This window comes from Carcharodon carcharias, chromosome 14 (assembly GCF_017639515.1).
Source record: "Carcharodon carcharias isolate sCarCar2 chromosome 14, sCarCar2.pri, whole genome shotgun sequence".
NCBI lineage: Eukaryota > Metazoa > Chordata > Chondrichthyes > Lamniformes > Lamnidae > Carcharodon > Carcharodon carcharias.
In genome coordinates, this window is record NC_054480.1 from 136,974,988 (window position 1) to 136,988,144 (window position 13,157).

The window sequence follows — 13,157 nt, forward strand, 5'->3', positions numbered from 1 at the left end:
GAGGATTAACACATTTCAATGTCCTTATCTTTCCCCAGAGTAAATCTGTCTCTCCCTCCGACAGTGTGCGAGCTGAAGACAAGCACAGAGGCTCCCTCGACTACAGCACCGATGGCAAGAAGAGGAAGTGTGATGACAAAGACTCAGTGGGACATTATGTATGTTAAAGAGTTCATATCATATTGCCAGCATAATAGTTACAACACCATTGTGAGCAGGCGGCTTGAATTTGAATCTCAATCTCGTGCAGTTCTCTGGAGGCTAGCTTTTGATGACTTTTGAACAAAAATACCCAGTTCCTTTCCCTGCTAGCCTCCAGAGGTACTAGCAGGCTTCCTGTGGCATTGTTTGCCGTGAATCAGAGCATATGGCGATTTACAACAGTAGGGGCCTTGTCAACAAAGTGCGATGATGAAAATGTGACAAGAAGTAAGGGTGACACTTAACAGGAAAGTGCATGTTATGTGCAAGATTTTAAATGTTAGGTCTTCCAGGGTGTTACTCTAGGCGAGTCAAGGGGTACGGTGTTTGATATCAGTAGGGTTATTATCAGCTTAGGGTGACCAGGAAAATGTTATATGCGAATGTTATATGTCATACCTTCAGACAATGTATGCTGTATGCATGCCTTTTAATGTATTATAGATTGAGATAGAGATGTATGTCATAGAGTGTCAGTTGTGATTCAGTTGGCAGCACACTCATCTCTGTGTCTCCAGGTTCCAGGCTCACTCCAGGGCTCCGGCACAAAGATCCAGGCTGGTGTTCCAATGCAATACTGAGGGAGTGTTGCACTGTCAGAGGTGCCATCTTTCAGATGAAGCGTTAAACTGATTTCCCCCCCATCTGCCTGCTCAGGTGGATGTAAAAGATCCCAAGCACTATTTCAAAGAAGAGCAGGGGAATTATCCCCAAGTTCTGGCCAGTATTTATCCCTCAGTCACCATTGCAAAAAAAACAGATTTTGTGATTATCCTATTGCTGTTTGTGGCAGTTTGCTGTGCGCAAATTGGCTGCTGCATTTCCCACATTATATCAGTGACTGCACTTCAAGAAATACTTCATTGGCTATAAAGCGCCTTGAGACATTCGGTGGTCATGAAAAGTGCTATATAAATACAAATATCCATAGATGAAAAGCAAATCATCAGATGAACACATGCCATTCATTAACTTGTGACTTTAAAGAGCTGGTATAGTGTCCAGATGTTTCTCTACTGTCTATGGAGAGTGAGCCTGACCCAACACTCTGCCCCTTTTATTCTTAAGCTGAACGACCAGTCTGCAGAATGCCAATTGCTGTATATTTGTAAACATGTGGGGCCATCTCTTCACGTTATTTGTATTAGTAGACTCACAATCTATATCTAGTCCCCACAACCTAGGAGCATTTGGACCACAGATTGCAGCAAGTGAATGAGATGCGTGTGTCTCCTGTTGACAGCATTTCTGTGTACTATAGTAGCATTTGAAATGTTGCCTGTGAGACCCAGGAATCTGGTTAAATGCTCTTTCTGGATGTTGTGGCCCACCCTGTCCTGTTGGCACTTTAAGAATTTTTGACACTAAGGAAGACATAAAGGATAGCAGACTCGAAGCTCCATGTTTTCTGCTCTGTTCCTTGTCTCTTGTAGTAATGCTTTTAAGTGTGAAGTGTGGATTTAATTCCCTTGAAGCGTTGGTTATCAGGGAGGAAAATGATGCTGGTGTAATTTGCGTGGACTTGTCAGTTTTCAAGATTGGGATCACTTTTCACTCCCAAGGCCAGGGGGTAGCACAAATGGCTACAGGGGAAAGCCCCCTTTATTCTACCCCAGCCTTAGAAGAGCAGCCCAACCACAGTAAAGCAGGTTTTTCTAAGTCCTCCACAAAGCATTCCATGGCCTCACTGAGTACGATTGACAATTTAGAGCTTCAACAACTGGATGGAGACTTCAAGCTCATTTGATGCCTGGCCCATTCCAGCCAGCAGACGCAGTAAACTCTCAATGATCACTTCGGGCTTGATTCACACACAACTCCTAGAGGTGGAAGACCCAGGTCAAACCAAGTGCACTGCTCAGTCCTTGGGGTTGTGTGAAAATAGTTCTATTGCGGTGTACGTGTACAAGAAAATTTCCTCTGATTGCCATTTCTAATGAAATTGTAAACACAATCTTTAACAATGCTTTGTTTGGTTCAATAGAACCAGGCAACATGAAAAATCTTGAAGTAGGTCTACAATGTCACTGACATATCAGGCAGGATCTTCTGTTGGTGACAAGGGTCTCGCCTGCCAGCTGGAGAGCCAATGAAAGACCTGTGCTGCTTTTTCTTCGGAAGGTCCACTGGATCCCAATCAGCGAGATCCAGGGACACCAGTGGATCTTCCTCCAGAATCAAGTCCCGGAGGCAGAAACCCCGCCCACCAAGAGCTGCCGGCCAATAAGATGCTAGCAGTTCCTGTGATCGACAGCACCATGGAAGTAGCTGTGGCTGCTGTCAGAACAGCACCACCACCCTGGAGTCCCAGAACACAGGAGAAGGGTAAATAATGATTGGGGGGGGTGTGTGTGTGCAGGGCTAGTTTCTTGGGGTCAAGTCGCATGGAGGTAGGGGCTGGAAGCAAGGGCAGGAATATGGTTCCCAGCAGGTACCCCACCCCTACCTGATGCCCATTGCCCCAATCAGGCACTGAGTGGTCAAGGGGACCCACCCCTCAACTCCGTCCAGGTGACAGGCAGCTTGCACACTTTTACCAGTCATGCAGGCCACATGGTGAGAGTCCCGCCTAGAGCTGGGTTAATTCCAGCAGTGGTAGGCAGAGGCCCTCCAGTGGTCATTAATTGGCCACTTAAGGATCTTAATTGGCAGCAGGACAGGAAGGTCGACCGTGGACCTGCCCGCCCAGAACTTAATTTCGCTGGGGGCAGGATGGTGGCAGAGTTTAGGCATGCCCCCGCCCAACCTAATTAAGTAACCTTCCTGCCTCCAAGCTCAGCAGCTCCTGGGGCAGAAGATTTCGTCCACAGGGATGGGAGGGACATTAGTCGCTGTGACACCGCAATCAATATCGAGTAAGGTAACTTAGTGGTTGTGTTGCTGGATTTGTAATCCCGAGTCTTCACTAATAACCCGGAGACACGAGTTCAAAATCCCACCGTGGCAACTTGCAACTTTGAATTCAGTTAATTAAAAAAATCGGCGATGAAATGCTACTTTCAGTAATGGTGACCATGAAGGTAATCGTAATGTCCTCTAGGGTAGGAAATGTGCCCTCCTTGTCTGGCCTACGTGTGACACCAGACCTGCAGCAATGTGATTGGCTCTTAGCTGCCCTCTGAAATTGCCCAGCAAGTCACTCAGCTGCATCAAACTGTTGCAAAAAAGAATAGTAGGAATAAAACCGCAAAGACCATCCAGCACCCACCTAAGCGTTGGATTTAGGTGCTACAAATGCACACCCAGTCCAGCCGAGCTTGCAGCCCTCCTCACAAAAGCGTGAGGACTGGTGGCAAAATCAGGAGAGCTATCCCACAGACTAGTCAAGCCACATCCTGACATATTCATACTCATAACCATATCTATCAGCCATCTCCCAGCACTGTCCAAATTCCTTCATCACTGTTTTTATTGCTTCATTCTTTCATGGGACGTGGGTGTTGTTGACCAGGCCAGCATTTGTTGCTCATCCCCAACTGCCCTTGACTTGAGTGGCTTGTCTAGGCCATTTCAGAGGGCAGTTAAGAGGCAACCACATTGCCGTGGGTCTGGAGTCACGTGTAGGCCAGACTAGGTAAGGATGGCAGATTTCCCTTCCCTAAAGGGGCATTAGTGACCCAGATGGGTTTTTTTTACGAGAACTGATGATAGTTTCACTGTCACCGTTACTGAATCTAGCTTCCAATTCCGGACTTGTTTATTCCACCAGCTGCCGTGGTGGGATTTGAATTCATGACCCCAGAGCATTAGCCTGGGCCTCTGGATTACTAGCCCAGTGACATTACCACTATGCCACCATCTCCCTGTCTCCACCATTCCTGGATATGTCCTGTACCCGCCATTGGACAGACCCACCAGAGGTGGCGGCACAGTGGTATACAGACGGGAGGGGCTGACTCTGGGGTTCCTCAACATCAGTATGGATGCCACGTAGTTTCATGGTATCAGGTCAAACATGGGCAAGAAAACCTCCTGCTGATTACCAGCAAACTTCCTCCCTGAACAGATGAATCAGAACTCCTTCATGTTGAACAGCATTTGGTAGAAGCACTGCGGGGAGCAATGGCACTGAATGTACTCTGGGTGGGTGTCTTCAATATTGATCACCAAGAGTGGCTCAGTGGCACCCCTATTGACTAAAAAGCAAGTCTGTCAGACTGGGCCTGCGGCAAGTGTTGAGAGAGCCTACAGAAGAGAAAAACCTAATTGACCTCATCCTTACCAATCTAACCTGTCGCAGATGCATTTGTCTGTGACAGTAGCAGCAGGAGTGATCACTGCAAAACCCTTGTGGAGCCAAATACCCATCTTGACACTGAGAGTACCCTGCATCATGCTGTAGGGCAGTGCAACAGTGCTAAATGGGCCAGTTTCAGAACAGATCTGGCAGCTCAAAACTGGGCATCTATAAGTCACTGTGGGCCATCAGCAATAGCAGGATTATATTCCACAAGTTATAACCTCATAGCCTGCCATATCCCTCACTCTATCTTTACTGTCCATCCAAGCTACAAACCCTGGTTCTATGAGGAGTGTAGAAGAGCACCCCAGAAGCAGTACCAGGAGTACCTATAATCAGGTGTCAACCTGGTGTAGCTACAGCACAGGGCCACATGCTTGCTAAACAATGGAAACAGCATGCTGTAGACAGAGCTGAGTGACCCCAAAACTAATAGATCAAAACTCTGCATTCCTGCAAGATCCATTCGTGAATGATGGTGGACAATTCAACAACTAATGGGAAGGGGATGAATATCTCTATCTGCAGTGATGGCAGAGCCCAGCACATGAGTGCAAAAGATGAGGCTGAAGCATTTGGAACCATCTTCAGCCAGAAATTCATCTCAGCTTCCTATTGAAGTCTTCACCATCACTGCCAGTTGGTTCTCTCCACATGCCATTAAGAAATGGTTGAGCCCACCACATACAGAAAAGCTATGGTTCCCATCAGCATTCTAGCAAATATGCTGATGATTTGTGCTCTAGAAATAGCTGTGCCTCTAGCCATACTATTCCAGTACAGCTACAACACTGGCATCTACCCGCCAAAGTGGAAAATTACTCAGCTATGTTCCAAAATAAAGGACAAATCCAATCTGGAATTATTGCCCTATCTATGCACTCTCAATCATTATCAAAGTGGTGAAAGGTGTCATCAATAGTGCTATGATGCGGCACTTATAAATAATCTGCTCATTGATGTGCTCAGTTTGGATTCTACCAGGATTACTCAGTTCCAGAACTCATTGTAACCTTAGTTCAAACATGGACAAAGGAGCTGTATTTCTGAGGTGAAGCGAGAGTGACTGACCATGACTTCGAGGCAGCAGTTAACTGAACATGGCATCAATGCAAACCTAGTAAAACTGAAGTCAATGGGAAACAGGGGAACCTTTCCACTGTCTGGATTCATACCTAGCACCAAGGAGGATGGTTGTGGTTATTTGTGGCCAATCCTCTCAGCCCCAGGACATCACTGCAGGAGTTGCTCAGGGTAGTGTCCTAGGCCCAAACATATTTAGCTGCTTCATCAATCATCTTCTTTCCATTATAAGGTCAGAAGACGGGTTATTTGCTGCTGATTGGACAATGTTCAGTTCCATTTGTGATTCCTCGGATATGGAAGCAGCCTATGCCTACGTGCAGCAACACCTGTATAACATGCAGGCATGTCCTGATAAATAGCCAGTAACATTTGTGCCACAGAAGACCAGGCAATGACCATCTCCAACAAGGAAAAGTCCAACCACCTTCCTTTGACATTCAGCAGCATGTTATCATTATTGAATCCCCCACTATCAACACCTGGATCGGGGTGAGGGTGGGTGACGGGGTCACTGTTGACCAGAAAGTTAACTGAACCAGCTACATAAATATTGTGGCCTCAAGAACGGGTCAGAGTCTGGTTATTCAACAGTGAGTGACTCATCTCTTGACTTCTCAAAGCCTTTCCTTAACCTACAAGGCACAAGTCAGAAGTGTGATGGAACTATATTACCATTGCTTCATTGCCGCTGGTCAATATCCTGGCGTTCCCTCCTGGCAGTAGCATGGGAATACCTTCAGTAAACGGACTGCAGCAGTTCAAGAAGGCAGCTCACCATAACCTTCTTGAAGGCAATTAGGGATGTTTCATCTGTCTTTCATTAACCTCATGTGAAAATGCCTTCAGCTCCGGTTTGTACCAGCACTGTACAGTACAGCATGATATCTTCGTGGGGCATCCCAGTATATTCATAAAGCTGTAGCTGAAGAATCAGCAATGAAGAGCAGCACAATTAACACGTTTTTACTGTCAGACATTCTCCAGTGTCTTCTGTGGCTCAGTTGCTAGCACACTGGCCTCTGAGTAAGAAGAAAGTGGGTTCACGTCCCAAGCCAGAGACTAAATACAAAATCTGGGCTAGCACAGTGCAGCACTGAGGGAGTGTTGCACTGCCATCTTTAAGATAAGATGTTAACGGGGTACCACTTGGTCTCTCAGATGGATGTAAACAAACCCATGAGGCTATTCCAAGAAGAGCAGGGATGTTTTCCCAGTGTCCTGGCCAACATTTATCCCTCAAACTAACATTGAGAATCTGGTGATTTGGTTCATTGTTATTTGTGGGAGCTTGCTGTGAGCAAATTGGCTGCTGTGTTTCCTATGTTACAACAGTGACTATACTTCTAAAGTACTTCATGGGTTATAAAGCACCTTGCAAGGTCCTGAGGTCACCAATCTTTTAGATTTTTGATCACAGACTGTCTTCACTGAAACCATACTTGCATATTTATCAATATGATATAAATCACATAAGCATATGTATCTCAAAAGCAATCATGTCAATCAGAAATACCAGAAATATGCAAACATAATGGGCAGGATTTCCCCCCATCAGGGGAGAAGTTGAAGTGGGGTCATGCACAGGCGCACCTCCGATCGGCACCCCCAATCAGGGGCCAGCCGCCATTTTATGTGGGCGGGCCAATTAAGGCCCGCCCAGCGTGATGTCCACACGGAAGCGCTATGCACTCCCTTTGTGGTCGGGGGGGTGGTGGAATCCCTAAACCTGAGAGTGCGCTCCTTCACACATGTGCACGAAAGAGCACTCATCTCCCTGAGGCTAAGTGCTGCCTCAGGGAGATCGGCTCTACTGTCAAAAATATCAAAAATTTTAGATAAATAAAATCCCTGACATGAGTTGGGACATGTCCATAATTTTTTTTTAAAACTTCAATAAAATTTTTTAAAGCCTACATGAAACCTCATCCCGCCCGTGGATGAGGTTTTGTGCTTTTTCTGAAGCCCACCAGGGCTCCTGGCCTGCCCGCCAACCTTAAGGTTGGACAAGCGGGTCCATTAATTACTTTAATGACTCTGTCAATTGCCTCAATTGGCCATTGACAGGTTGGCGGGCACGCAGCTGATTTTGCTGAACCCCCACCCACCAGACGATTTAAATGGGCCGCGGTGACGTCAGGAGTTCTGCCCCCACCACGCACCACCCCCCCCCACCTCACTGATGGGAAAATCCTGCCCAATACTCTTGTCTCTGGGAACATATATTCGAGAAAAAGAAAGACTTGCATTTATATAGTGCCTTTCATTGCCACCAGATGTGGCAAAGTGCTTTACAGCCAATGAAATACTTTTTGAAGCACAGTCACTGCTATATTGTAGGAAATGTAGCAGCCAATTTTCACACAGTGAAATGACACAAATAGCAAAAGTGGTAATGAACAGATAGTTTATTGGGGTATTTATTGAAAGATAAATATTGGCCTGGACACAAGAGATAACTCCCCTTGTGCTTTCCTGAAATAGTGCTGTAGGATTTTTTTACGTTCACCTGAGCGGGTAGGTAGCCTAGTGTTACATTTTCAAATTCCCATGAGAATCTTTGTCAGTGCTAACCGTACATAACGATTTCTTATTACATTTTATAGGTCACATAGCAGTTGGCAGTCTTCCAGCTTTTGTTTGTCACTATGGTTTCAGAAATTTAATTTTACACAGACCCTTGAGAAAGGGAAAATGTTGTCGCGATGCAGATCGGTTTTTAAAAAATTAATTTCCTCTCATATCAATGGGTGTCGTGTTGTAAAGGAAAAACATCAGTGGGGAAACGCTGCGCACAGATAAAGCTTCTTAACCTCATTTCCTGCTCATTCGCACAATTGAGACCCCCATTGTTCAGCCCTTGGGCTGTAGCAAGCCGCCAGCCTGTCTTTCTGTGTGCTTACTGTATGGCTGTGCCTGAATATCCCGAGGTTTTTTCGAGTTTTTCCCAGGCCCCTCGGATAATGGGGTGTTGGGGATCCCATTGTGCTTAACTCAGCCTAATAACAAAGCTTAAGCAGCCTGTTGAAAAGGCCTGTCTGCATTAATTGGTTTGTCCTGGAGTTACTAATGTTGCGCATTTACTATCAACAGTCCACCAACTGTTAATTCAAGACTTTTTCTTTTTTGCATTTCAAGTGGCTTTGAACCGCTAACCCGCTGCAACTACAATTTAAAATGCAAGTGGTCTGAGCAGGCTGCCTTCTGGTTTGATCTTTGCATTTAGACGCTGACCCTCTTCCCTCTTTTGCCCCACATCTATGGACAGTCTGTGTTACAGTGGCTGACACAGATGTTTCACTGACCCAGGCAAGGGGACCAAGTGGAGGATGTCTGGATTGTAAAATCCAGTGCCCTATTAATACCGCAGCTGTAGAAATTGCTCCCTCACGAGGATTTAAATACACAAAAATCATGTTAAAATAGCCCTATGTTTTATGACAGTATTTTGAATTGGTGATTAGAATATAATTGGGAGTCAGTCGGACTCTGTGCAACATGATAACATGGCGATACGAGACTTAGGCATCCTTCCTGATTCTCACTTTCAATGACTTTGACACCTCGGCAGGAGGGTATAATTTGCTTATTTGAGTTTTGCCTGTTTTCCATTTCTACCCAAGATCAAAACGATCCCCATGGGGTCCCACATGTGGAATACGGAGGCACTAACCCATATCCGATCGTTCCATGGCACAGCACATTGGTACTGTGTGTCTCCCTTGCCAACTCACCATCTATATAAAGGCCCCTTTCAAAATTTATACTGGCTAGGAAATGGTCCTTTCAAGCATTGCATAAACACAGTGACCATTTCCTCCTCCGAACCTTTCCACAGTCTTTGCTCGTTGCCACAGAAATCCATTCAAAGGCATGATTAACTTTAATTTATGGCACCAAATAACACGTTTAAGCAGCATCCCAAGGCTCAGTGTGCGTCTTAGAGGAATTGATTCAGCCCTTGCTTTCTCTGGAACGCTCAACGCTGTCAAACTACAGTTTGCTGTCCTCTGCTGGTCACCACGAAATGAGCTGCAACTTCACTGCTGAGCTCCGAGTGTTCTATTTCTTCGTGTCAGCCCCACTGTGAGTTTCAACTGAAGTAATCAAACCCTGCTCAATGTAGCAAACGCTCAACTTAACTTGCTGAGGCTCTGTTCAGACCCAGCTACCTCAAAGCAAAGCTGAGCCATGTATCAGCGGTGTAACAACATAAACAAGAGCGTCAGACATGGAAGCTGTCGCAACAGACCTGTCTCTTATTTTTCCGGTTATCCATCGGTGGCTTGGCTGCCATCAATCTGGAACCAAAATCCCAGCTTGTGTTGTCGTCTCGCTTAATGTCCAGCCTCCCTGGTTTCACCAGCAAAGCCAACAACTTGCATTTATGCAGCCCTTTTGAGGGAGAAAAATGTCTCAAGGTGCCTCACAGACCCTTCACCAGAAACAAGATGAATGTTGAGCCAAAGGAGGAGCTACTTGGGGAGATGTGACCAAACGTTTCACCAAAGAGGGTAGTGGGCAAGCTCAGCATTGGGACACATACATGAAGAATGGCCAAGTGAGGAGGTGCCACAATGACTGCATCCTTTCAGCTGTATTCCAGCAGTGGCCCACAGGTACAGGAAAAATCGAGGGTTAATTTTTAAAAAAGACCCTTCAGTGCCCTGCCTGTCTGCTTTCAGAGCAACATCAATATACGCTTGAGTCTTGCTCAGCCATCTACCCTCTCTGTCTGACCTGTGTACGATTGGGGGATAGATTGAAAATAGGGAGTGTTGTACTCACTGAAAAAAAGAGACTAAATAGTGTAACCCACACAGATACATTCGCCTTGAAAGTAGATCCCAAGCTGATTAGTAAATCTGTATGAATTGGCTGCTTTCTAAGGCACTATTGTTGGCTTGACTCTTGAGGTCCATGACCCTTCTGATTTGGTTGCTAAGTAACATGACTGCAGGCCAGTGGTGTAGCAGCTATTAACTTCGATTTGAATTGTAAGTGGGGGGGGGAAAGGGGAGGAGAAAAAGAATGGAAAGCAGTTCAGTTTAACACGCCCCACACAGAATGCCACTGTAATTATTACTTTTTAAACTGGGTCAAATGGTGATTGGGCCCAGGAGCAAATCCAGGGCCTGCGAGATGTGCTTAATCACTGCCAAACGGCCAATCAAACTGCTGGCAGGAGCCAAATCTGTTAGCATTTGTTGAGGGGGCTTCTCAGCCAGTTCTGATAAACCGGTGATGCAACTGGGACTTTGTAAACAGCTCGATTAAAGCACAGATCATTTGGAAGACAGTTTCCAGATCTTCCAGATCAGGAGCTGAAGGAGCGCAGAGAGATACAAAAACAGTGCTGAGTGTTCCTTTGACGAAAGCCAGTACAAGGCTAAAAATAGTGATATAGCTTCATTTTGTTTGGCTATTATAACCTCTCTTCTAACAGCCAGTCTCCTATAGAGATAACCTCCATGAAAGATTAAATTACCACAGTGCCCTCTGTTGCTGTTATAGTGGATGGTTCGTTATAATCGAGCAATCCAATTGGCAGGTCAGTGGGCACTAATGCCCAGTAGAAGTCTGCCTTCTTGTAATCCAATTTAAATATTATTGTACGGCTCTGCACATCTTTAAAGGGGCCACACAAGCTGATGAATTCGCTCTATTGCAGGGCTTGACAACTTGTGTGCTGCAATGAGGGAGCCTAGTGTTGATTGATGTTCTTACTTCTCACCTCGTGCCTCAGTTATGCATGTTATATTCCAGTATTAATCTTGTTTATTCGTGTACCACAGTTGCCTGATGTGCTGAAGGTTCTATTAGTGATTCTGTTTGCTGTGGATCACGTATCTGACTGTACTCGTTCCCTGCAGTGTTCCACTCAGGAACACGATCACATTCAACCTGTCTTGGCTTGTTTATTTTCTCCCCAGTTCCTTTTTTTTTGTCTCCTGAAGGCACTGACTAATGTTGGCATTTAGACCTCTAGGCACTGACCACCCTCCAGCACCTTATGCCAGTGGCTATGTCTCCATGTGTTAGGTTAGATAGAGACTGACACCGGGCATCACTGTCAGCTTGTTCCTATCCTCTGCTGACTTCAAGACACATATTTCCAACGATAAAGAAACAAGGGGCCTGATTTTTAACCTCCGATAGAGGAGGATATGGAAGGCACATAATTTTGCGCTGCTGTGCCTGTTCCTTGGCTCCGTCTCACCCTGGGCCATTTTCCCAGAGGTGGAATGGGGGTTGGCGGGGTGGGGGGGGATGCGGAGGTGGGGGTTGGTGGGGGGTGGGGGGGGGTGGGGGGGGGGGGGTGGGGTGTGGGGTGGGGGGGGTTGGGGTTGGGGGGTTGTTGGTAGCTGGGTAGGGCTGCCCATCCACAAGAGGAAGATAGCGAATTAAGGGTAGATAGTGGCCCGGTGAGACCAATTGTGGAATTTTCCAGACGGCCTCCAGCTTCTCGCAGACGGCTGGGGCATGTGCAGCTGCTATGAGGCAGCCTCCTGGTGGTAAACTGGGGAGTCAACGCTCCAGGCAGGCCTAGAAGACCCCCCACCCCACCACCCCCACTGCCTGCCAGGCTTAACTGCAGCTGCAGGCTACCTATGCAAGGCCCCCCCCCCCCTCCCTCACAGTGGTGACCTGGTTACAATGGCTTTTTAAAAAAATTAATTTAGATTTAAAAAGGTTGGAGAGAGTGCGCCTCCATTTTTGGAGGACCCTCTCCCTTACTGACCTGCCATGGTATCTTGCTGCTGCTTTGAAGCCGGGGGTGGGGGTGGGGGAAGGCTCTTTAATTGGACAGTGAGCCCACACTCTGGCCATTAATTGGCCAATTCGGGGAAACCCGCAGCCGGGTGTTTGTTACCCTGCACAGTGCGGACTTCTGACTCCAATTGAGCCTGATGGCCAGGAGCCTAAACCTTGTGGGAAAAATCCTGCTCAAGGAGTGGGAATCTTGGATCAATTCCCCTCCCCTAAACCAGAAAAACTTGACACAGACAAGGTTGAGAGCTCAGCAGCAGGGGACTTGCCAGTGTGAAAACCTACCCCACAAAGGCCAGGACTTTATGAAGCCCTAGGCAGTGTGCCTGAAGGCAGGGTGCTGGTGGGGGGTGGGGAAAGGGGAGGGGTAGGGGTGGTGGGGTGGGAGGGAAGGTGAGAGGGAAGGTGGGAAGGTGAAAACATCCAAGTGGGCTGGTGGGGGTGGGGTGGAGTGTCCGCCATCTTCCCATGACTGCTGGCGTTTTACCAATGGTGGACAGCCCTCCTGTCCTGAGGCCAATTGAGGCCCCTTAAATGGCCGATTAAGGGCCTCTTTCCACCGCCACTGGTATTTTACCAGCTCCAGTGGGCACTTCGCCACATTGGGGGACCGCCACATTTTTAAAATTATATTTTTCACAGGATGTGTGCGTTGCTGGCGAGACCACCGTTCTTATTGCCCACCTCTCATTGCCCTTGAGAAGGTGGTGGTGAGCCGCCTTCTTGAGCCGCTGCAGTCCATGTGGTGTAGGTACACCCACAGTGCTGTTAAGGAGGGAGTTCCAGGATTTTGACCCAGCGACAGTGAAGGAACGGCCGATATATTTCCAAGTCAGGATGGTGAGTGGCTTGGAGGGGACCT

General features: G+C 47.0%; 1 protein-coding gene across 8 annotated transcripts in view; it reads left to right on the forward strand.

Annotated features, from left to right (window-relative positions):
• The window catches only part of LOC121286860 (transducin-like enhancer protein 4), a 214,085-nt gene that overhangs the window by 143,846 nt on the left and 57,082 nt on the right, over positions 1 to 13,157 (forward strand). For all 8 annotated transcript variants that reach the window (XM_041204006.1, XM_041204012.1, XM_041204008.1 and 5 more), the window contains exon 9: positions 39 to 158. In XM_041204006.1, coding sequence (XP_041059940.1) covers positions 39 to 158 — 120 coding nt within the window. The remainder of the gene's footprint in view (positions 1 to 38; positions 159 to 13,157) is intronic.